At 40.0% G+C, this 26,233-nt stretch overlaps 2 protein-coding genes across 3 annotated transcripts; one reads left to right on the top strand and one right to left on the bottom strand.

Moving 5' to 3' along the window:
- Nucleotides 1–1,153: 1,153 nt before the first annotated feature.
- On the bottom strand, nucleotides 1,154–24,448 carry LOC119884235 (protein moonraker-like). 2 transcript variants are annotated; one of them, XM_038694700.1, is made up of 18 exons: nucleotides 24,013–24,448; nucleotides 23,063–23,356; nucleotides 22,717–22,984; nucleotides 22,419–22,528; nucleotides 22,254–22,316; nucleotides 21,711–21,932; nucleotides 20,806–20,983; nucleotides 19,200–19,402; nucleotides 18,855–18,985; nucleotides 18,259–18,411; nucleotides 17,613–17,702; nucleotides 16,019–16,106; nucleotides 15,706–15,777; nucleotides 15,360–15,530; nucleotides 15,054–15,126; nucleotides 14,700–14,820; nucleotides 3,150–3,383; nucleotides 1,154–1,375 (listed from the first exon to the last, which is right to left on the bottom strand). In XM_038694700.1, the coding sequence occupies exons 1-18, from the start codon at nucleotides 24,148–24,150 to the stop codon at nucleotides 1,222–1,224; spliced, it is 2,763 nt and encodes a 920-aa protein (XP_038550628.1). In that variant the 5' UTR covers nucleotides 24,151–24,448; the 3' UTR covers nucleotides 1,154–1,221. The 2 variants fall into 2 exon arrangements, with proteins under 2 accessions (XP_038550628.1, XP_038550629.1); XM_038694701.1 differs by having other exon boundaries at nucleotides 19,200–19,399.
- A 290-nt stretch (nucleotides 24,449–24,738) lies between these two features.
- On the top strand, nucleotides 24,739–26,093 carry LOC119884237 (thioredoxin domain-containing protein 17-like). Its single transcript, XM_038694702.1, has 3 exons — nucleotides 24,739–24,990; nucleotides 25,189–25,270; nucleotides 25,946–26,093. Exons 1-3 carry the CDS (start codon nucleotides 24,846–24,848, stop codon nucleotides 26,076–26,078), a joined length of 360 nt encoding a protein of 119 aa, XP_038550630.1. The 5' UTR covers nucleotides 24,739–24,845; the 3' UTR covers nucleotides 26,079–26,093.
- The last annotated feature ends 140 nt before the right edge of the window (nucleotides 26,094–26,233 follow it).

Below are 26,233 nucleotides of genomic sequence, written 5' to 3'. Positions count from 1 at the left end.
TTTAAATGTCTCTTGTCAGACAGGTTTATAACTTCTGAACCACCAAAATAATTATGACTTAGCTCTTGAAAATTAACAATCATTTCATGTGTTTAATGTCTCCTATTCCACAATGTCAGAACAACCTCAGTACTTTACTCAATATAAAGACAGCAGCGCTCCTCCAAGCTTTGAGCCCACAGATTTCTATTTGTCCTAGATCGAAAAGAATTCTGCACTGAGCTCAAGCTGTGAAAGCCTGCACGTATTCAAACGCCCACACAGAACCTAGCCTGAGAGAAAATAGGGCAGCTGATTCAACGTGAGCTAATTCATTCAGTCACTATATGTCCCCTGTCAAAGGCTGATCCCCACAGGCCAGCATAACATCTGGATGTGTCCCCTCTGTTCTGTCTGCATGGCTTTCATGTCGCTCTCAAGGGACATTTTCTTGGTCTGCCAAACCCTCCTGTTCATTTTGCATTCCGAATTAACACTTTCCACTATTATTATGCAGGATTCAGGTGGCCAGTAGCAACAGTATAAACTAGTGAAATTATAGTGTGTTTTTCTCTGTTGAAAAAATGAACCAAAATTCAGAAAAGCATGAAAAGATTACAAAGTGGTACTAAATAATTTAAAACTCTAAAACAAAGACTTCCCTTTATTTAGACAGTACAGCATAAGAGAAAATCAACTTACAAAAAAAAAACATGATGTCCTTGGCTTTTGTACATCATTTGGGTGGAGGTCTAATGTAATTCATTTATTTCCATATGCCAAAATGAAATAGAAAGTGTGAGTAATGCGGAGAGATTAACCAAGTGCAAGGCTGTAATTTTATACTCCTCTGTAATGTTGTAAAGGTCTCTTCAAGCTTATCTAAACTAAACTAATTTCCCAGAAGTAGCAGGCAGATACAGATGGGACATGAAACCTGATGTGACTAATGCTCCCTCTGCAATTCAACAATATAATCTGCTGCAGCTTCATAAAAAATATCTACAATTCCAATAAATAAAGTTATCAGAACAAATTAGAGTTCTATAAACACTGTATGTACAAATTTGTACATTAATAAAATAAGTACATATGCTTCATTCCAAAATGAAATATCCGCCTGTGAAAACTACAGAAAAATAAATAAAATAATCGTAGTCCTTGGTCGACAAAATGATCTTTGACCCATGATATTTAATAACAATTTGTAAGAAACTGCTACATCCATGATGCTGTACCATCCTACTGGCTGACCAAAGCCGCAGCTGAAGCAGGAGTGGACTGGATTGGCTGAAGAAACTCAGAGGTGAAGACGGCCTCGGCATATTCCTCCACGACGTCCTGAAACTCTGCTGCCACATCAGCCAGGGCCTCCGACAGCAACTCTTCTGCCAGGCTGTGGGACAGGAAGAACAGAGACATTAGAAAGATTTCCTTAAAACCAGTTGTAATGACAGCTCCTGAAAGTCTGCCATTTTGGACAGTTCTACCTAAACACTATAAAGAATCTACACCGTGGTGATTGTTAAATATAACCTATACTGCCAATAAATTTGAGACTAGACCTTTAAAAATTGCTAAATAAAAAGGTTATGGGTGTGGCAAAATAGTGGCTTTCAAGATTTCAAAGAAAAAGTATAGCAAGTATCAGCCTTGTGTCATTATCTTCAAAATGCAGACCAGTGTGTCTGCTGGCTTTCAAAGCTGGACATAGAAAACTCTCTGAAATTTGTGCCATGCCTTGAAAGACATGGAATGAACAAAAATAACTCAAAAGACTGGGGAGCTGGGTGCAGCATTTAGCTAAATTTCAGTGTTTTGATCATTATCTGGGTCAACACATTGAGATTGAAGAAGGGCAGAGGGGACTAAGGAAAGTGGCATACACTCCTGGATCTCACAGCCGCAAAAAAGTCCAACCATTTGGTTGTCACTGCAACTAAACAATTAGATAAGAACTACCTGTACCTTTGTAGAGTCAATACAAGAATACTTTGCTCTCAAACACTGGACATGGGTGAAACAAGAATCTGCCATTCCACATTGGGAACAGCTATTAGGACATTTAATATCATTAATATGCTAAAAGCAATGTTGCTGATATGTACATGTAATGAAATCCCACCACGAATATGAAATTAGCTATTAGTAAACATGCACAAGCTTGAAAACAACATCTAAAAAAAATATTATCCTACTCTGTTTTGCTGTGCATTTCCATATCCATCGTCCACCAAGCTGACAGAGTAAAAAAAAATGCATTCAACAACTTCAAACGAAGCTTAAAATAGCTTGAAGTTTGTATGTTTACTGCATTTTGGCTGTGGTGAAGTTTTGCACTCAATCTTGTTAGCAGACTGAATGAATGAGATCCTCCAGGGGGTTTGGCTCCACAGCAACATTATTATCATTAGCATCTCATTGCACAGACGTTCTGCACTGTGTCAGAATAGCAGGGGGTGTACATGCCTGAATGTATGTGTTCTGTCTCAAAAAAACACTGAGCTAATTGGATGGTTTCTCCTCACACAATATCCTTATTTTCTCCAAATTCAGAAAGTACAGATCCCACTCTTCAAAACTTCGGCCCATTGATGTATGACTGATAATGAGCCAGTGACACAAGCAGTCAGATCCCATGGGTGGGACTGGGTTGATAGTTTTTTCAGCTCTGAATTTAAGCAAAAACAATGTATTGAGCTGTTCCCACACACATCTGTGACACAGAGAGAAAAAATACTTTAAAAAGTATATTTTAGGAGTTTAGAATTGATACAACAAACACATGGATTCAGTACGATCACAAAAAGAGAGGAAGTTATCTGCATTGCAGCAACTTAAGAATTCTGTTAAGTATGCAAATTTGCGTGTGGGAGAGGAGAACAACGGTGAACATGAGAGACGCACTATGCAAACCATAACCTTTGCATTATCCTCTCAGTGGGAGCACTTGAGACTAAACATTATGTCCGTCAAACACGCCCAGGGACACAACAGAGAGCAGGAAGGACAAATTTCTATGTGGCTCTGGTTACAAAAACTGAAAATGTGATACTTCTAATATGTAAGTATTTTTATAAAATCTGAAATACACAAAGATTACTGAAAATATTATTAGCAACCAGAGGGGCATTAAGACGTTAGGAAAACTTTCACTGTTAGTCTTTCACCTGTCTGCGATGGCCCAGGGGTTGAAGCTGCCGACAGCCTCGTGAGCCACAACACGCAGGTAGGCCTCGTAGTCTTCCCGGTAGCGCCGGACATTTCTTAGCATGCTGCCCGGCACAGAGATAACAGTCCCCCTGCTTCGCTCCACTGGGCCTGGGAACACGGCATTGTGTCTGGGCTGCTGTTCGTCTTGGGATGCCTCCTCTGTCAGGCTGTTCTCAGAATTGATATTGTGTCTGAGGAAACACAAGGCCAGGCAGTCAAGTAGATATCCACCAAACCTTTTCATTACCTTGACCGTTCAAGACTGTAGGAAGTGGGTAAAGAGCTTCTGAGGGGCTGCAGCTGTGGACAAGAGGGAAACTCGTTTATTGACGAGGGGGCCTGAGTGGAGCGCAGCGCTGTGATTAATCAGAAACACATGCTGTGCCCCGATATCGGCTGAGAATGATGAATTCAAAAGAGGTGTCAGAGCACAGGCTGGCTCCCTCCTGCCCCCTCCTCAGAGTGAGTAGGGGCTCAGCTGGGCATTGCCATAGTCTGGCTTTATAATCCTCTCTGCTTGGACAAATCAGCCTGGCTCTTGCGATGGTGCGCTCGGTGCTATATTTAGTGTTGCAGCAGCTCCCAAAGCAAAGTGCCTCTCTATTGTGCTCAGCTGAACTTGTTTCTGTTTTGACTGCGGGGGCTGCAAAGCGTGGGGTGGTCATAAATATCAAAGTGCCAGCACAGTTAACTCTGCTGCCACTCCGAAATGGGTTGATTTACTGTCTGATGGGCATCTGAGGGCCAACACAACAAAACAGCAACCTGCAAATTCACTGCCTATTCATGAAGTAAGAATAGCACCCACGCGTTTTGTGCCATATTCAAAAATGAACAAGAACCAGGCTGCCTTTCCTGTCAACAAACATCCTAAAAATATTCTCCAAGGGCAGAATTAATCTTGCCTATATTGTATATCTGTGAAAAAGTGATGTGATGTCACTGAAATGTTGTGATTAAGTGTTCACGGAACCATCTTACTGTATTCTGCCCTATAAAGCTCAATGAGAGGGCTCAAGGAAAAGGAACAACCTTATATGATATCTACAGTGAATATTACATTAAACCGGTGTGTTCACAAAGGTGTGTATGTGTGTGTTTCTGTATGGAACGTGATTGACAGAGGAGTACAAATATGACGGTTGAATCACATACACAGACAAAAAATAAATAAATCTTCTACCCGTCACATTCACCCACCTACAACTTGCACAAGGCATACCTAACCAAAACAGATAAACAGCACCAGCAACATCACCTCAAGTGACTTTCAAGTTTGTCTTCTCATTTCTCTAAAAAAGTGCCAGCCGTGTATTGCCAGGAAACCAAGGCCCTGGCAAAGGACTGCGCCATATGCGATATATCAAAAGGGATGCAGGCTGCACTGAAGCTGAGCTGGACAAAGATAAATGTGGCTCAGAGATTGTCACGGGGGTGATCCAAGCGAGATTCACAGAAGCCCTGGTGAGCTTTTGAAAACAGTATTCCCGCCCCAATCAGTGTGGTAAGAATCAGGTGGAGGATGACTAGTGTGGAAGATAATCTATAGATTGTTGCAATTTTCTTGTTTATTCAATAATAGGGCTGCAATTAACAATTATTCTCAATGTCAATAAATCTGTTGATTACTTTCTCGATGAATTGATCAGTTGTTTGGCCAAGAAAATGTTAGAAAATGTCGATCAGTGTTTCCCAAAGCCCAAGAAGACGTCACAGAATGTCTTGTTTTCCACAATCCAAAAAAGATATTCAGGTTACTGTCATAGGAGTAAAGAAACCAGAAAAAAAATCACATTAAAGAATCAGAGATGTTTTTTCTTTTTAAAAAAACTACTTAAAGAGACTAATCAATTATCAAAATAGTTGGCAATTAATGTAATATTTGGCAACTCATTGATTATAGGTTGCAGCATTATTGAGTAATGCATGGTTGATATACCAAAAATGTTAATATAAGGTCACAGCAACTGCAACTCTACCAAAAAGCCATTTACTCTGCACTTTACACATCTTTCGGCTAGTTTGAAATACTTGGTCTGAGAGGACAGCTGTGACCATAAACAAAGGTGTGGGGGTGGGTGAGAGAGAAGAAAAAAAATAGATGAAAGGTTTAGAATATTGCTGAGTGGGGCTTTTATCTTTTCATTGATTTGTTGACCTGCTGATGGAGCTGCAGTGGGTCGGTCGGCATTAGTCCAGGGGCGTGGGTTGGTGGGCGGGCGCGCACACACACACACACATACACATACACATACACATACACACAAAATTGGGGTTTGTGTCTGTGTTTCTCACCATGGATACATAAATCTTATCTGCCTCTCTGCTGATGTTTTCAAAGATAAAATCTCTGACTCTATTGTCTCAGCGGTCGTTTGATAGCACTCGCACAGAGTTGGGGAGTCACGGATTACTTGTAACGGCATTATGTAATCAGATACAAAAAAAAATAAATGTATTCCTTTACAGAACAGAAAAAAAGATTACAGGTATATTTTGAAAAAAACATGGGGATTACACATAGGGATTACTTTAAGAAAAAAAGCTATTTGCTTTTTAGGTTTCCTGTAAAAACAAAAACATGCAGCTAGGGGAATAAGGTCGAGGGATTTGTCGCAGTGTAGCCAGTAGTTGAATGTAGTTACGCCCCCATCCCTTCATGCAGACTCTGTGGTGCGGACTGGTGTCAGCTCTCAGTGAGTGAACACAGCTGCCGGACTCGGATCCCGCCGCTGACCTGAAAGCCTGCAGTGTTTGAGTAAAGGTGTAAACCATAGGTGTAAACCTAAACACACACACACACACACACACACACACACACACACACACACACACACTGGTGCTGGTACTCACTGTATGGGCAGAGTAAGCTAGTTTGACCAGTATTTGCAGGCTAACTTAGCTAAGATAATGGCAGCAATGGTTAGCAGCAGTCAGCTGACTTGCTACAGCAACAAGTAAAGCTATCGGTCCATCAGGGAACTCTGTAAATCTCAGAGTTGAGGCAAAGCAGCGGGAAAACAAAATATTTTCCATCAAATATGATCAACTTTCAAGAAAATCAGTGAATAAGTTATGCTTTTGTACAGTAATCAGTCGTGCCCGGTCTCAGAAACACAATTTTTCAGCAGCATCATAAAAATTAAGACAGCTTTTCATTGGATACTAAATTAATACAGGCCCCCCAGTGCAGGATGATTCATCAACATTTTAAAATCGTTTTCCAGGAAATGACACTCAAAATATCATCAAGACTACCAACAAAACAACATTTTTTTGTCATTGATGGGCCAGATCCTGCCATATGACAAATAGGCCCAGTTTAAGGCTTAGCATATATAAAAACATTTAAACATCAATTTTGATTTCATGGGAATGGGATTATAATTGTATGTTTCTCTAAAAATCCACTGAGCAGAAAACACATCTTTGATGGTCTCTTGTCTTTATTTGCATATTTGGCAATGAAGTAATCCAAAAGTAACTAAAAGTAATCAGGTTACATTACTTTTATTTTGTGGTACTTGGATTATGTTACTGATTACATATTTTAACAAGTAATTAGTAATTTTACCAGATTACATTTTTAAAGTAATCCTCCCAACCCTGCACTTGCACAAGCACACAGGCAGCCTAGGTAAAGAATAATAGGTGCCAGTGTTATGTCTAGTGATGGATAATGGAAGTGTAAAAGAGGTAGTATTATGCTTTTTGCCTATTTCCCCTCTCCTTTATTGAATTATATATCTTTTTTTGTGCATGTAATAGATTCACAAAGTAAAAAAGCCCAAAGTCAACCCAAAGGCAGTTCACATCTCCCACAGAAAGCACTGCTCTGAACCGGCTGAAAACAGCTTGTTTGTAGTCCAGCCTTTTCTTCCGCTTTCTTGTAAAATCACAAAAAACACGCGTCATAATGCTCGCCTAGCGGCTAGTCTGGCACACACCGGTGGAAAAACAATGAGCTGCAGCACACAGTGACCGCCTGCTGCCTCTCCTCTCCCTTCTAAACATTAGCTACCCTCCAGGCAGTCAATGGACATAAAGTTGTTACTATGACGTAGAGACAGAGCTCAGTTATAACTTTATGGATGAAAGATACATGTGTTACAGTTTAACAATTCACCACTCTGAAAGTCTTGCTCCAATCCATGTTGCTAAGATGGTAAGGGGAACATGTACAGCTGAACCAAAGCTGTATTTACCGGCTTCTCAGTAGTGTTGTGTTGTTCAAAGAACATTTATTTCATTTGACCTAATCTCATCTATGACTCAGGAGGAACGAGTAGTCTGAAGGAGTAATCCGTTCATTTTCACGCATATGTGAATAGTCTTACGTTCACTCGTCACAAGGCAGCTGCACGGGCTCCGTCAGCACAGGAAACAGAATTGATTAGTTCACGACTCTCAACTGTGGGTCTCTATGTTTAAAGTCATTCATTTGTCACGTGACAGCTCGGCTACTGTGGAGCAGGAATGAACTAGTGCCCTGACAGGGTCCTACCAGGAGCCGAATTACCTCCGAGGGCGGCTGTGGCTCAGGAGGTAGAGTTAATCGGAAGGTCGGTGGTTCAATCCCTGGCTCCCCCTGGTTGCGTGTCGAAGTGTCCTTGGGCAAGATACTGAACCCCAAATTGCCCCTGGTGGCTGTTCCGCCAGTGTATGAGTGAGTGTGAATGTTAGTTTCTGTTTGAGCACTTAGGCTCAGTGTATGAATGTGTGTGACTGGTGAATGCAGATGTAGTGTAAAAAGCGCTTTGAGTGGTTGAAAAGACTAGAAAGGCGCTATACAAGTACGGCGCAGCATTTACAGGTAGTCTCCTCTCCGAAACAAACGGCCACGGTCATTAAAACATTAAAACACAGCCACATAGCAACGTTAATGTAAGCTGTAAACACACCACAGGGCTAACAGCTGATCTGGGTCCACCAGAGAACGCAACGTAACTTTACTTTTTATTTATCAACAGAGCCGTGCTGTTGTTTCACAGCTCTTGACTGGTGAACAACCTGGAAGTGTTCCGAGAGCTCATGTTTGTTTCTCTCTGTCAGTAGAATCCGGACCTGATGTGGCCCATTCTGTGTCCAGACCTGCCAAACTGCTGCGTTTATATTATGTATTTATTTCTTTGGTCCTCTCTCTGTGCTGGAGTTCTTTTAAAAACTTGGAGGCTTTATCTAGATTATTATTAAATTGGTTGAATTTTAATAAGAGTGTGTTTTATTCTTATAGTGTGTCAAGCTTATTACTTCCGTATATTCCCCGCAAATCTTATCTTTTACTCATGATATGGACATTTGGCTACTGTATGAATGAGCACTTTAGAGATATATATATATATATATATATATATATATATATATATATATATATATATATATATATATATATATATATATATATATATATATATATATATATATGTGTGTCTTGTCTGGTTGTATACTCAGGAAAGATTGTGAAAATGGACGCATTTAGCCGGAGTAGTGGCGACTGAATATTGACAACATATTTCTGTGGTTTTTACAGGGTTTGAATTTGGTTGTGGCCCCAAGGGGCTTTAAAGAACGATGACAGCAAATGATCAAGAGGTGAATTTGTGCATTATAGGCTACTTTGTTAATTAAATGTGGGTGGTGATGGGGCAATGGATAAGACACACGTCTTTGGTGTGAGAGACCAGGGTTCAATTCCCTACTGTGACCCATCCACCTGAGCAAGACACTTAACCCGTAGTTGCTCCCGAGGCATGCGACCTCTGACATGTATAGCAATTGTAAGTCGCTTTGGATAAAAGCTTCAGCTAAATGAATAAATGTAAATGTAAAGCAAACCAGGTAGCCTTCCGTGTTTCTCCATTGTTTTTTTACATCGCCCACCAGAAGGCTGCAGCCCCGCAATAACGAGCCTATTTCAAATGAACTAAATGACTCAAAAAAAAAAGAAAAAAAAAAAAGAAGATTAGTTCATTTTAATGAATGAGATTTCAAGATTTGAGTCTGTCAAAAGAGTCACATTTACCATCACTACTTCCAGAGACAATTTAGAGCCTATTTGGACTTTGCTACTTCTCAGAGCCTGCCCTACACTGCTTCTGATTGGCTAGTAGTCCTAACTAAGAACTGCGCAACTCCCAACAAAGATCATGTAGAGGCAAAATTAGGGTTGGGCGAACCCAAAAGTGGCCAAAAGTTCATATCCCCATACTGTTAGGCAGAATTCCAGTATAAAATATATATCGGTATTAGCGGGGCGGGGAGTTATTTTTAGTAACTTGCTAAAAAGTAGTTTAGTAGCTTGTTTCTTATTTCACCGTTTTAATTATACTTCATCCTCCATCTTAAGTATTACTCACTTATTGAATTCGCCTCCTTTAGTTCTCTTCACACTCACAGACCTAACGTACCGTCCTCCATTTTCCACTGCAAATATACCCAGAGATAGTAGCCTACCCCACAATGTAGTTGGTCGTCATAGCAACACCACACACAACTGCCGCGACGTAATGTTCAATGCGACACACACACACCAGCGACCCATTAACAGCTGTCTCTTGATTTAGGTTAAAACGTTTCAACATTACTCAGAATGTAAAGACAGATAAGACGGAGGTGATATGAAAAAAGTACCTGATTGCAGGTACAAGTACAACAACTTTTACACAATGGAAAACCAAAAAAAGGCGAGTAGAGTGGAGGCGAGTCGAGCTGGTACCGTGCAGTGGAAAAGGGGCTTTACCGTCTCTCTGCCTGTATGTCCGCTTCGGTAACTTTCTCCATCAGTAGTAGGCTAGGCTGTATAAAGTCAGTGAAAAAAAACCCCAGAACTTGTCTTCTGGACTTTTACTCCCGTGATTTCGTTCACAGCAGCAGCTGAGCTGCATTTTGTGGAGGCGTGTTGACGACGTAGCCTATCAAAACAAAACCAAGGTGGTAGCTAACGAATAACATCTAACTGGTGTGTTCACTGTGATTTTACCTGGTCCGTTCTTGTAAAATATCCACAGTGTCGCGACTTGTAAACACCGTGTTTCTTTGATAAATGCTATAATGTGTCGCCTAACCTGGCCGGCCCGCAGAAGTAAAGTGTATGTGTGGGAAACACTGAATGAACCATGTTTTCTTTTTACAAGCCAGGTCTTTAACAGTGTTGACCAGCACTGTGTCTTCCTCTGTATTGTTAGAGACTTTGTGAGTAATGGCTGCGTGCAGATGCAGAGGGAGGAACAGGGAGAGAGAGGAGCAAACACTGGCAGGACTTTACAGAAACATAATAATTAACTCAACATCAAACTATATCGGTCTAAACGGTATTGTCTAAATTTCATATCTCTTTTGAAATTATATCGGTATACCTCATATATCGATATACCGCCCAGCCCTAGGCTGAAAGAGGGTGAAAAGAGGAGCTGCAGCAATGTGTAGTATGACAAAACTATAGTGTTATTTGAAAATGAAACCATGTAAACCTGGTACAACCCCTAAATAAAATGATGAACCTGAAAATGAGCATAATACCAAATCTTTAAAATATTGGTGTAATGTAAACAACTACTTCCCCCACAAATGGTGAACAAGAACTCAAATCAAAATTTGCCCCGCTGTTGTAAATCATGACCTAAAAGTAACCATAACTACCCCTTAGCAGAGAGACAGAATAGCCTGAGCACCTGTAAGCAATAATTTTATCTCATATATTCCATTTTTTAATGCAATTCTTTTGAAAATTGGATTCCCCCACCAGTCCTCCCCTTCCTCACATCTGTACTTCTATAACAGCACCTAAATCAAAAAAATCTGGAAAGCCATGACAAATAACAGTCTGCCTGTCTCCCTACAACAACAATACAATCAAAGACGCCTCCAGTGATAGGCTCACTGAGAAAGGTCTGCTTTTGTAAACTATGTCACTGTCACACATTTTCTTCGTTGGGGTGTATAATTGTGTGTGTGTGTGTGTGTGTGTGTGTGTGACACATGATTGCATGCATGACTCTGTTTCCTGCTGATGGTGACTCATGAGAAATGTGGGTTATAAACAACCAATCAGGCCTGCAACAACACACACGATGAGATCTTGGCACGTTTTCCTGTTCTAAACCCCCAAAATGAAACCTCTCCATTCTGTCACACTGAACACTAGAAGAGTCACCGCTGACAGAGGATTAACAATCCCACACCAACACAAAAACAAACTGCACTGTTAGGCTATTATTCCTCCACAGGAATTGATGTGAGTGCTCAGTTGCTGCAAAAGCAACATGAAAGCAGAATTTGATGAACGTCATCAATAATTCTGTCTTTCTAACTCATCAAAGTGTTTCTCTCTCCTAAAGCCTTGTATACTTTCTGCTGATTACTGCACAAACAGATTAATTATCTGAACTGTTGGCAGGAATGTAAATATCAAGACCAGCTGGCTGCAGTGTTGAATACCTACGGTGACTAAAGCATTTGTTAAAATAATATTTTTAGATTTCTCCTTACGGAGGTCAGTGTGTTGACTGGTTACTCTGACATCAAAGTGAGGCATTGTCATTAAATCTAGATTGTTTTCTCCGATACTAATGCAGCTCACTTCCTCAGGCTGAAGATGGAAACTAACTGTCAGATGTTATTTCACAGCTCTCAATGACTGAAACTCATTGTTCCAGTTAAAAGACCTACATATTCTGACATCTGTTCTAAATGAAGAATACATGTTGCTGAATTCAACACGCAAACTGCAGCAAGTTTGGGTTAACCTGGCTATAAGTGTTAATTCAGTTCTTGGTGTACTGGATTACATGTGGTTGAGTTTTGGTATTTGTGGATGCAGCAGACTGCAGGGTTGTGTAATCAAAACTTTTCTTCATTTCATCTCCTCTGTTATGCATTGCAGCATATGTCACCTGGGTCATTTTAGCCTGCAACACAGGTAGCCCACTCATCTCAGTTTCCAAAACAACTTCTTGGCCCCAGAAGACAGCTCTATAAGACAATGTGCCTAATAAGCACAATTTCTCTTTCTATCTCACACCAAATGACTCCCTACCTCCAACTTTATTACTTCTTAGGGGACTAAGCACTGTGGAATAAAAGGCTGTTGTGCATCTACAGCGGTCATTACAGCAAGCAAGCATTTCTGCTTGTACCTTGTTGTAGGGCATGTGGGAAAATAATGCATCAATCAACAGTTGTTCAGCTTGTAGTAGGATTCAATTAATGTGACAAGTGTTACATTTAATTGCAGCACCTTTCTCGTTAGAAAAACTTAGATACTTGGCGATTACTTTTTTCACCCAGACATATTTAATTATAGCCCAAGCAGCCAGAAAGTAACTGCTGAATTGGCTAGGTCTTCATTCAGAGCACAGAAGAGGTGACTAATGCAAAGAATGTATTAGAATCCGTGGTAATAATTTTATCGAATGATTACGAGTACAATTACTGCATGGCAAGCAATCTTGGAGCCAAATTTTTTTGCAGACACATTTATAATACAAGACCGTCATCAATACAAAGTTGTGTGCAGTCATGTTGTGTCTTGTCTAAAGCTGATCATACACAGGGCAATTTTTTGAGCAATGTTGCTGGGCAATCTTGCTAGTGGCAAGACCGACTATGTTTTGAACGGATAGCGATGGTGCGGGGCGGGTGGCGGAGTGGTGGGGGAAGGGGATTACGGTAGTAATTTTTACTCATTACCATTGACGGCAACGTTGCCCTGCACGACTGCTCTAAAAGTTGCTCAGTGTATCTTCAGCTTTACTGTTTCATTATTTCACTAGAAATGTTTAGGGGCAGAGATTCTGCGCTGCCATGACATGCAAGTCTGCAGTCAGCAACGCTACACGCACTCCATGCTGCTGAATGTCCGTTGCCAGTCATGAATACTAAGTTGATCCATGTATAGAAAGAAACCAACAGTCATTACTCTATAGCCAAGGTCAGATGCTCCCATTAAAAACATCAACCAACAGATTAACTTCATAGAGTATATATATATACACATATATATATATATATACATATACACATATATACACACACACAGTATATATCAACCACTTCTTGTGAAAAGCAGACTAGTGCTGAAATGCCGAGCTGATTCATTTATAAAAGATCATTTTAATTTGAAACACCCCGTTTTGTAATGCTACACCACATACACATAACATTATATATTCACATTTACATGTTATTCTACCTTCTTTGACACGTACATTAAACTGTATGTAACTGGATTATTATTTATCCTTTGATGAATACTAGAGACTTGTTTTGGGTTTGTTACACTTACAATTTTTCATACATTGTTGCGGTGCGTTTTAAATTTGTAGTTACTTTAAGTCAGTTTACAGAGATTCTTTTTTTTTCCTATTGATCGGTGTCAAAAATCCTAATTACATTTAGTGTGATTTAATGTCTTAAAAAAGAAAGCATGAAAAGGTCCAGCGGGGTGCAAGTGCATGTTAAAGGCATTGTTAATTAAGACGGAGGACAAAAGCAATGCAGGCAGATCTGTTTCTGTTTTATGCCACAGGGATTCAGGGAGATTCACAACAAATGAGCTGCCAGTTCTCAAAATGACTATGTTCCCTAATAAGAAGCTGCGAGGCTAGATACCTCTGAAGCAAGAGCAACTCATGAGAAAAAAACACAACACCTCTCCTAAAAGACTAGACACTAAGCATGATGGATGCAATAAAAAAATAGTGTAAGATTAACCACAGTGGATATCAGGGATATGAGGGAATTGAACCTGAGGCACCGGGTCTGACTGGTTTTAATTTGCTAATGGTGCTGCTTGAATTTGTTAGATGCAACATCCTGCTGGCTTGTCTGTGTCAACAACTTCTAGTCCTTCCACTCTCTTGTCTCTTCCTTCCAAGTTCCTCATTAATTTAAGCAGTACAACAGCTGTAGCCAAAGCCCTGGGCAGCGGAGGGTCTCTGTGGAGTCTGCTGCCAGAGTCAGGAATAGACTGCTCTGGGTATGGCAGCCACCAAGAGAGTTTTATTGGATGAGTAAGGCCTCCCGATGGGAGAGTGATTATGGGGCCACTGTCCACTGCTACAAAAACATTAACCACATTACTTTTCATCCAGTCTAGAGGTCTAATTCAAACAATAGTGAATGACTTCCTGTGGACAATGCCGCTTTCGTAATACAACCACAGGAAGTCAATCCATTTATTTTTCCTCATAAAAAAGTGCCCTAGAAATAGAAATCCAACTTTTGTTATGTATATTTTTTTAAACAGAGGGTTAATTCACAATGTGATACATTCATTACTATTACAACTGATAACGAGGGCTCAGACCTATAATTTCATATCAAACGATTGAAGGAAGTTAAATAGGTCAAACCCAGATACTGCACTCCAGTTAATATTCTGGGAACACTCCCTACAAATTTCCCTACAGCTTCTTTAAGATGAATAAAACAGCAAGGAGCCATCAGCAAAACATGAAAAGTAGAACTGAGTATTTTTTTAAAAAGGGAAAAAGGACAGAGTAACTTACCCCGTCTCCACAGGTTTCTCTAGGACAATATCAGCTACACAGCTCTGCCTTAGCACTGGCCTTGTGAGCCTAATTGGCTGAGGAGAGGCTGGCCTGGAGCCAGAGGCATGGCACTGGGGTCCTGGGAAGAACAGAGAGGAAGGAGTTGTGGTAGTGTGTGTTGAGAGGGATGGGGTGGAGCAGGGGACAGACAGAAACACCAGAAGAGCATAGAGTCAGAATGACAAGTATTTGCCCACTCTTGTTAGTTGTAGCACTGTCTCCACCTACAGGAGAATCAGGGAAATGATTTCTCTAAAAGGGTGAAGGGATAAACAGGAGTGTGTTTGTGTTAACAGCATTTGGGTTTTTTACCTGGTTGGTCCCAGTCAAGAGGGTCTGAATATGTGATAGAAGCAAACCGTCTCCTCACTTCCTCCTGATCTCTCTGCTCAGACACACACAGAGAAACACATTTTCTAAACATACTGCCCACCTGCCAAAAGTGAACCATGTCAAACAGACTGAACACCGTCATCGAGACTAGACACCGCATCAGTAAACAACACCAGACCAAAGCTGTCACAACAGCTCACTATAAATAGCAACCCGGTAATCGGTGACCTTTCGATTTCCACACTGGCCTTCTGTTGGTGAGCCTTTCTATAGGGCAGCACTCACCTGTATCTCCTCCATACGAAGCAGCATACTCTCCAGGGTGGGGGCCTGCAGCCTACATTCAGCCATGCCCTCCAACTGTCGGTTTGTCTCAGCCGCCCACGCCGCCCGTGCACAGTCCTCCAACAGATCTTCCAGCAAGGCCTCACTCAGCTGCTCAGCACTCTCTGCTGCCTGTGGAGGACAACATGCACAAAAGAAAACAACAGAAAACATACGCAGAATATTAGGCTTAATTGTTCAGTTTTCACTGTTTAACCATTGCCATGACACCAAATTCCAATTCCATCAATAGCAAGGCCAACTCTCCTCTCTCCTGTGAATTATTGGCAACAGCAGCGCAGCTCACCCTCTCTGCAGCGTGCTCAGACAGCCGATTCCTCAGTGAGGAGCTGATCCTGTTCCTGGTCTCACCAATCTCCTGAGGTAAACAGACAAAAACAAACTCAGTCCCACCAATCCAAAGTACTCTCTCTTAGCCCGAAACAACAAGACTATTACTCAACAGTCACAATTTATTTTACTGTGTTAAATCAGGAGGTAAATATGGCTTTATGTTTTACTTTAACAAATGCGATGTATTGATTCTACATGAGATGTATAAAAGGAAGGAAAGAGAAGTAAAATCTAGCACTACCCAGACAACAGATACGTCTTCCTACCTGTGCTTCATCCAGAAGTGGCTGGATTCTCTCTCTGGCCTTCTGCTCGGCTTGCTCAGCCCACCGAGTTGGCGAGACACCTTGTGACCTGTAAACCAAAACACACCCACACTGCAAGCTGTCACAGAAGAAGTTCTGTGAGTGATGGAATAGTCAAATTCTGATGAATGAGAAAAAATGCCTCATTTAAATAAGTTTTTCAAATAATATACCTTGAATAATAATGACTCTAAACACATTTAAATTGGTTTTCAAGGCTGATGGGATTCTACACAAAATAGCAGTATTTGTCAGACTCTGTGTTTACCTACATGTTCACATTTTCTGCCTTGAACAAGGACAAGTCAGAACAAGGTCAGAACTGTCAAACTACCACCACTAAGCCTGACACGCTACTCACAATGACTCCAGCTAAGATCAGTTCAGGAAATAATAACTCAAACGAGATTAATTAGATGAATGTGACACAAGCATTACATACAAGAAATAATACAGTCATTTAGAAGGGGTCTATTGTGCAATCACCTGTTAATAAGTGACAGGTTTTGTGCAATATCTGTCACTTGTTAACGAGGGGAGCAGGGGGACCAACTGACGCCTGGCTCAAAACACAATAAGGTTACAATGACTCACTGATTTCAGCTTTTGACATGGAATACAGAAATACTTTTTTTTTTTTTTTTTTTTACAAAAAACAGGCATTAGACCATTAGCATACAGCTTTTTCTTGCCCTACATACTGTATTTAACGAACAGTTTGTTGTAGTTTGTGAAATAGTAATAGTGGGACTAATAATAATAACAATCGTGCATTTCCATTGAAGTGTTTGAATAAGTTACTATGCAGAAAAAATGTAGAGCCCTGGAGCAAAACAAAATGGCGTGAGGCCATTGTTAACTAATGTGTCTAATTCCACCTGTGTTTTTCCTGCTGTGACATGTCAAACTTCCATCGGGGAAAAAGTGAAAAAAATTATCAGGCCTATTGGTTTTTGTCTTTGTGGGTGAGAAAATAGAAGCATGAAGGACAAACCTGCACATTCGCTGTAATTTAATTTGAGATTAATGGACCAAATCTTGCCTACAGCCTATGCACAACTCGCACTGTGTTTTGTTGCTGGCCTTGCGCTGTGTAATTAGGAAATGTGAGGTGATCTATAGGAACAAATACTCTCTCAGGTGCTGAGGTGATGTTGCTGCACTCGCAACATACATTATTTTCTGTTCTTATGTTTGTAGGTAATCATGTCCATGTTGTAATTCCCAATGTAACTGTTCTTTAATTGTGAGGCCTGGAGTACTGAGCTGTATGGCAGATTACTGTGTGGATCTCAAATAACGTAAACGGCAAATTTTATTTAGGACATAGGACACACCTAAGCATTTATTATTATTATAATAATAATACTATAGTAGGTTATGTATATTGTACAGTGACTGATTAAAAAGAGCCCCTAAAGAGTGCCAATATTACCATGACCCAGCATGTTTTTCTGTGCAGTTTTGTACGGGATTATTAACAGATCAGGTTTTTGGCTGGATCAATATCCAACAACAAGATGTCTGCTAAAACTGTAGTATACTTCAACTGTACCTTAATGTCTGAATGCGTTCAGCCTCTTCTTTACTCAGCTGGTTGAGCTCTTTTAGTCTCTGCATCGTCATCTTATCCAGCCAGGCTTTTCTGTACCAGTAATCACCAAATGAAACAAAATGCAAGCTGAATTAAACATTTCACCGAAAAGAACGTATAATCCTCATCTCTAAAATCAGGCTGCTTACCCTGATTAATTGCAAAGCACAATTGTAGTAATTAAGATTTGATTAAACGCAGACATATGTGGAGCACTCAATCAATGAGGTGCTTATAAGCACTGAAAACAGGCCAGCTATTAATCACTCATAAAGAGAAATGGCCTCAATCTAGCAGGCACCTAGATTCATTTATTGGAAAGAATTAACTTTGAATTAGAATCCATGCATTGCCTGTGGCTCTTAGCAAGTGGGGTCTGACACAGAGGTTAGAAATAACTCAGTGAATACAGAAGAAGGACTCATTAACATTCCTTTCCCTAGAAGCCATCCATTTAGCTTTTTTTGCTTGCTAGGACAGACAATCTGATCTGATCTGAAGTACAAATAACAAAAACCTACCACTGACTAATCTGAAGAACTATCATATTCCATTATGAAATATAGATGGAAGAGGTTCAAATCTAGTTTTAGGAGACTGGCTTCACCTTAATGCTTCGTTCTGAGCTTGTTTCTTCTTTTCTGAGCTCAGGGTCGACTCTGCTCCCAATCCACCAGCCTCTTTCTGCTTTGTAGGGCTGGGTGAGGGCTTCACAGGAGAGAAGAGACACCGAGGCTCTGGTCTTTTCCTTTGAGGGGATCTGTTGAAATAATAGCAGAGGGATGAAAGTATAATAAAAACAGATTGAAGACAAATATACTCTACATCGACATGATGGTGGCGGGGATTGAGCAGGAGGTATATGGAGAAAAACATGGACATTTTTTACACAAGGAACTTTCAACAGCGCATTTTGACATTCACAATATTGCTTACGTAGGCTGGCACTGCTCTTCTACTTTTAAGCTTTATTGTGTCAAGAGCACTTTAATGCATAATACATTAATGAACAGATTGATACTGGATGCAAACGGTCACCTTGAGTTTAGCGTTTCAGACATTACAATAGTATAACCTTAGTTATGTAACGATGTTAATCATCCATTGTGTGCTGAGATGGAAAACATTGGTGAACAATAATAGGTTGTGATTTGAAAAAATTAATGTGTCATCTGCAGCAGTACAGAGAGATAAAAGGCTCACCGCTGTGGAGGAGGAGAATGAGGGGATGTAGGTATCCAGGGCACAGAGCGCTCTTTTTGAGGGAGCTGGTTCACTCTGAGCTGAGAGGAGACTGTAGGCTGCTGGAAACCCGCATCTTGTATCTGATTATGCTATGACAAAAATTATCATATATATGTTTAGACTGTTTACATGATCCTCACATTGACATCAAAAATCTCTGAAGCGACCTCTGGGATCCACCTTTATGTACCTTTTCACACTGCATTTAAATAAAGGCCAAATCACACTGCTTCTAATATAACATGAAACACTTGTGTGTTATGATATTTTCAGTTCAGTACTTTGTAGAAGTGAAGCAAATACCTTCATTATAACGTCAGCCTTGCTTCTCTCAGAGGGTAGAGCCCCTCCTTTTCTGCAGGTGGTGCTTGTCTGAGATCGTCCGTGCAGCTCTGTCAGCTCCCTCTGCTGGGCAAGTGTCTCCAGGCCAGCCCGGAGCACCTCTCTTCTGTTCATGGGTTGGCGAGAAGTAGTTTTAGGCTTATGTGAAGCCATTCTCATACCTCCTGACACAAATGAAAAATGAACCGCATCATTTGTTTTATCTTAACTTACTGAATCTTATTTAAACAGAAAATAAGGAATAGCTATGCTAACAACAAACTATACTCTTCATCATCACTATTAAACTCAAGTAAATCAGTTTGGAATCTTGGGGTCTAAGGCATTACACGCACACGACAAGGCCAATTAGACAGTTAGCTAGCTCTCTTGACAACCAGCTGGATCCCTACTGACTGATAGATAAATGGTACAGGGACTTATGCAACACAACAAAGATGTTTGTTTCCAGGGAGAGATCTAGATGCAGCTACAGCTCATTGAAGGTGTTTGTGTCTTCCACAGGATGACTCTCAGCCCAATAGGAGCCAGCAGGTATTAACTGCTTTAAGCGGCGGGGGACTGAGGGGACAGAGTTCTGCACATCAGTTCCTGTTTTTTCTGTGACTTCTTCATGGTTACTTATTCATTTTCAGCCTGGTGCAACCATTTAAGCACAGTGGGAGCCCCAAACACAACCATATAAAAGCCCTTTTCAGATACAAAGGAGACTAAAAGGGTTGTCCTTCATCAAAATGCTTACATAAAATGTACTCTCTGCATTTTTCAGATGCACTGGCAGAAAGTAAACCTGGGCCAGTGGACATGAGGGAGAGGAGTTTGATGTGTGCATACAGGAACTGCTAGCAATACTTTATTTCCTAGCGTACCTCAACACAATATACTCTTCTCTCTAGAGGAGAGTCATGTTTTCAGAATGACAATTGCCCTTGAGCGAGACTTTCCTGTTAAAAACACAGTCAACAAAAGTGGACGTAATTTTGATGGGAGCAATTGCCCCAAAGAAATACGTTGCAGCCACTGCACAGATCAAAAACTTACTTTTGAACCTACTAGTCATTTCAACACAAATAGGGCCCAGGTTTAGCATAGTGGTGATGGCATCAAAGATAACAAAAACAGGGATTTATTCATCTTCGTCTATCGTGTCTAACTTTAGTGGATCATAAAGATGTGGTATGAAATGAATCTGTGGATGCTCCGGTTCAAGATGAAACCAAACATTTCTATGGATGTCAGTTTTTGAGTCACGACAAAGGCTGATATGTGGCCTACAAGCTTTTTTTTTTGCCTAGCAGTTGGTATCAATTTAAATATAATGAAATTTCGGTGGCTGAATTCCAATGACTTTTTCAGCACTTTGCTAAAAAAAGGGGCTATTTTCAAGGTATTCTAGTAATTGATTTACCTCTTACAATTCAAGCACCTAGATTCATGATACTTTTGTATTAATTGTAATATGTATTAATATATACTGTTGGTAGAAATGTATTTATAAAAACAGGTACACAAATGTCTTACTAAAGAAAAGCAAAGGCTGTTAAGCATGCTAACTAATCACACTCACCACGGACAACTCTTTTGGGATTTGCGGGTCTGCGAGGACCTCGAGCAGTTGAGGTGCTGGGACCCTTGGGTGCACTAGTGGGTGACACGCTGCGATGAGGAGACTTCCTGTGTGGAGGACATGCTTGGGCCCGCATCTTTTCAAGCGTCTCTTGTTTACGGAGGGCAGAATCCAAAGTCTAAGAGGAATAGAGTGACAAGACATAAAAATTTGATGTCCACTTTAAAAGAAAACTAACTCCCTATAAAATAAGCTGCACTTGTAGACAAATAACAGAAAATATAAACTAATCAAATAAAACTATATTTTTTCAGTTAACTATAAGTCAAAAAATAAACAACATAACAAAGACAATCATTCATAACAGCGCAGTGCAGTTGTAAAGTATAAAGATGATATTAAACAAAAGACTACAAGTAAAGTGCTGGCTCTCAGCTTTAATTTTTATATCAACATTAGATGCTGTAAGCAAATGAAGACTTTTCTATACCTAATCTCACAATTTTGGTGGACAGAAAGTAACTGGAAAAGTTAATTCAGACTTAAATAGTCCTTTCAAAAAGTAATTCTATCTTTAAAAGTTGGTACAGCCTATAGTCTATGACCCACAAACAACACAGGCACACTTTTATTATCTTCGCTTGTGATGCTCTGCCAGACCCCTGCTGCAGTTATCCGCACTCAATGAATGTTTTGTGGAATTATAGAATTTTTAATCTTCAGTAAGTAAAAGACATGATCAGTTGCATTGCGATCAGGTGACTATATGGCCAAAAAAAAACAATTTTGGTTGTCTGTTTCAAACCTACTGTGCTGGAATAGAGCCAAAGCAATTTAAAAAACAAACAAACAAAAAACATATTATTGTCCAAATACTTTGTGATTGTACTTGTACTGCTCCTTACCTCTAGTTTCTGCAGAATGTCGAGGGCCGTCTCAGGCACAGATGAACCCTGCTCTACTTCGACTTTAGCTGAGCACAAAGAGATCTGGCGAATCAGCTGGCCCAGCTCTTTGTAGTGAGGGGGTACCTTGCCATGAGATAGATCTGAAAGCTGGTGGATAACAACCTGTAAGGCCCTGAGTGCCCCACGGTGGGCAGCTGCAAGCCTGTTTATAGCCATGGACTGAAAGAAAGATCAGATAGTAAATCAGTTTACTATTGAGAAAAACAATGGGTTTGCTGAGCAGTAGAGCTGGCAGAACTCAACAAAATCTACATTTAGTAATATTAATTTAAATATTTTTTAAATGTGGTAAAAATACTGCCATGTTATTTGAACATTGTAGTTATAAAAAACTGCTTTGTCTTATTTAGTTTCCAGTGATAAAAACAAAACTAATACAGGTGTAGTTTCAGACCACTCATTTGTGTGTTTGGGATGTAGAACACTTATTTTTTGAGGGACAGGAGGCCCAAAAAACAAATTTTACTACTAAAGACATACCTTTTTGGTGTCCCACATTTTCTGGCTTCGTAGTTTCTGTATATCATCTTGTATCTCTTTTACCTATTAAATAACAATTTAGTAGAATAATGTTTAAAGATACAGTGGAAATCAAAAAGTCAGTGAAGGTTTATTTTCGATTACATGTGGTAAAGATTTAAATACCTGTTGTTGGAGAACATAGATCATACGTGCTGAGCGGGCTGACTGCTTCTGTCTTCGTATCTCCAACTTGTTTTGCTCTTCAGGCTCCAGTGGCTCCTCTATCTTCTCTCCTGTTGTTTAAAATCCCATTATTAATTATTTTTTAGCATTTTGTGTCCATTGTAAAACCAAACAAAAAGTGTGCTGATTGTGGTAGGTGCCAAAACTGTGAAAACTTTTTCAAGCTAAGCTGTAGATTTAAACATGTAATCAACTGTAAGACACTGGCCTAATATTACAAGCTGTTTTTGTGGGTCACCTCTATTGGCTAGCTCTTCCACTTTCTGAATATACACTTCCAGCTCATCTTGCAGCTTGCAGATCTCCTGGCTTAAAGGAGTTGGTTTGCCTCGTTCTAAAGGCTTTGGGCCAGGGTCTCTGGTTGGGGGCGACTGGCCAGTCCGAGGCATGGGAGAGATGGGACATCTCTGGGATGTGTGCACCAACAGTTTGGCTCCAGGTTGGGCCACTTTCTCTTTTGGACTGGAGGCCTTTAACTTTGTCTTATTTGGGGTGGCTGCAAGCTCCTATAAAGAGAGATAATGACTCCCTAAGTAGGACATATACCAGTAAACCAGTAGTTATATACTTTGTACTATTATTACCTGAAGCAGCTCTACATCACTTGTCTCAAAGAGGGAGGCCTCCTGAGAGGGTTTGGCAGGGGATTTTGCCACTGACTCAAGGCGCCTTCGTCTCAGATCTCGCTTGGCCAGCTCAACCGCAGCCCGCAGTCTCTCCTCGGAGAGAGTTGTGAAGCTGATGGAGCTCCTGGGGCTGTCCACATTCTCACGCTCCTCTGACCGCGGCAGCAGCCTCTCTATCACAATGGGGGCTGGCAGGCGTACATGGGTGGCACGGTTGCTGGCACTTGCAGGGATGGCTTCATTGAACAATAGCTGCGGTGCGCAAGATAGCAAGCAGTCTTAACCAGTCTTGCATTGTGAGACATAAACAGCAATTGTGATTCTAAATTAAAGCTTTTCACACTCATACATGCTTTTCAGGTAACGTTATTGCTGGCATTCACTTCATATTAACTCAGTTGCCAGCATTTGTTTGGTACAATTAGCTAGACCCAATGCAATCTACAGGAACAAACCTGCAGTAAAACCAATCTTCATTGCGTTTTGTGTGTGAAATATTTTAAAGAGAGATGAATTCAACTCTTTTTTTGTGGGCTGTGACGTTACTGTTTGGTTCCGTTGAGCTGAATTGTGCTATGCTGAGAGGTTTGTCAAATATCTAGTCTATCCTCACTGATAAAGGTGGACAAAATATTGGAAATAAAGCAATAACTTTACGATTCAACAGCACCGCACCCATGCTTCCCTAAGTGACCATATAACAGTAACGTTAGGTAAATCAACACTCTAAAACAGCAGGAAAAAAAATGAAGGGTGACATACCAGACTGAATCGGATTTAGCTAACGTTAAGTTAGTTGTTCCAAATATGCTGACAACTGAGTGCACATGCGTGTCCAGGTAGCATTAGCCATCTGGAATAAAGACACTGTTAATATTGACAGGGTTACGTCTTCCACTGTTTGTTACCTTGATTTGTGACATCCCAGTTGTTAAATCGCAGCGGTTGTGACCGTTTCGTGTTGACTCTAAAACAACCCAGTCTCTCCTTTGACTTTGCTGTCCTACAGAAATCGCGGAACCATTCTGCAACAACTGTGCAGTCATTACAGCGAAAACAACCACATACTTCTTTCAACCTAGCAAACAATTCGTGATATATAACTAATGCCAGTGAGAGTTAGCATTAGCACGCTATGAACGCTTTTGAATTGAAGTACGGTAACATTAACGGTTAATCCCAACTTCGCTTACTATAACGACTTTTCTTCAGTTTATATAGGAATTATACATTATCTTTGCACATAGCGTGTCTAACTGACAGTAAAGTAAAATATAGCACATGGTTAACTTGTTTAATTTCAGTCTAATAGATTATCAACCGTTTGAAACACCGCCATGACAACAACAGAAGCCGCAAGACGGAAGTAGTGGGTTGGGGTTTTTTTTACCAAGTACGGATCGGCAAATAAGTCAATCATCAGCGCAATCGCATTTTTAATGACCAGTTATTAAATTTAAAATATACCCCTTTTGTAAAATTTTCTATATGTTTGAGATAATATGTAATGTCGTAATCCGAATTATAAAACTTGGTCATCACAAAATATAATTTAAAAAACGTGATCTATGTTTTCAGGTACAAGGTCCCTTTAAGAACCTTTGCACAGACCGGAAGTGGTACTGTCAAGTTTGGAGTATTTCTACCAGGTCCAGCGTTCAGGGGAGCAGTATTTCTGATAACACTTGTTAGTGCATCGTAGTTCATATTAGTGCATTTTCACATTAATTTAGTCTAAACGATGACCCATTACGAAGAAGTAAATGTCCGCGGGTATGATGAATTCTGTCAGGCTGTGTCTGAAAGAAAAGGAAAAGATATTTATGCTTATTTCTCTGGCGATAAAGACGCCCAAGGAAAGAGCTGGTGTCCAGACTGTGTGAAAGGTAATAACTTCATACCTGGAATTGCCACATATAAATATAGTCAATAGATGTTTGTGGTTTCATTTTGAGTAGACTTGATTGAAATATTTGGTCATGTAACCTCATGCAGCAAACATTTCGTTGTTCTGGTAGTGAGAGGAGTATGCCGTTTTACTTAAGGATCTTGATTTCACTTTAATAGGTTTTTTTCCCTTTTAGCTGAGCCAGTTGTTAGAGGAGAGATGGCTCATCTTCCTGAGGGTTCTGTCTTCATCTACTGTCAAGTTGGAGAACGGGCCTAGTCAGTATTTTACTCTGCTTTATTTAAATATTTTATGGCAAATGTTATGGCATATCAAATGCTTGAGTCATTCAGATGAAATACTGTCACAAAACAGGAGAGCACACCATGTTTGAGCTGCAACTGACACTTAAATGATAGATTTAACAATTGAGTATTTTCATCTGCTCTATAAAATATGATAATGGCAATGAGAGAACAATGAAATAGCCTTAAAAATAGTTAATTTACAGTTTGACAGACAACCCAGAACTCCCTCCAATTTAATCTAACTTGATTTTGAAACCATATAAAATGGAAAAACAAGTCATTATTTGTATTTATGAAGTCACTAACCAGTATAAATTCTTGCTAAATCACAAAATATATTATGTGCTTACTAAAATTTAAACATTGGATGAATCTGATTTTACATTTATGTTTTAGGGAACTGACAAAGTATAGAGCCAGGTACAGTGAGCAATATAACATCACATGTATACAACCCAGAGGAATGGTAGCCAAGAGAACATTTTGAGCTTTTAATTGTCAAGACAGAAGTATTTTTTTCAAAGATTTTTGTATAGTGACATTTACATGTTGGAAAACTTAAAAATACTTTCAAGTCTGCTCTTTCAATATGATATCTGTAAATGATATGAGCCGTTTAATAATAATGTCTTTTTCATGCTTCAGTTGGAAGGATCAAAGTAATGCCTTCAAGAAGACACTGAAGTTGAGTGGAGTTCCCACTCTGCTGCGATATGGCACTGTAAGAATAACTTCTATTGGCTTGACTGTTTTATTGACATGGATTAGCCTAAGATGAGACGTACTATAAATGTTTTACAGGAAAATCCACAGAAAGAGATAGGAGAACAAATTTCAGTGTCTTATAAAATGTTGAATATGAAAAAGCACAATATTTTATAATATTACTGTAGTTAGAGTGGTCTAGGGAGTAAATGTACCTGTAATACACCC

Source organism: Micropterus salmoides, unplaced genomic scaffold (genome assembly GCF_014851395.1).
Source record: "Micropterus salmoides isolate LMB-PRFRI ecotype aquatic unplaced genomic scaffold, ASM1485139v1 Ms_hic_scaffold_330, whole genome shotgun sequence".
In the NCBI taxonomy this organism is placed as follows: domain Eukaryota; kingdom Metazoa; phylum Chordata; class Actinopteri; order Centrarchiformes; family Centrarchidae; genus Micropterus; species Micropterus salmoides.
Note: the sequence above shows the minus strand (reverse complement) of the source record. Positions and strands in the feature narration are given on the sequence as shown.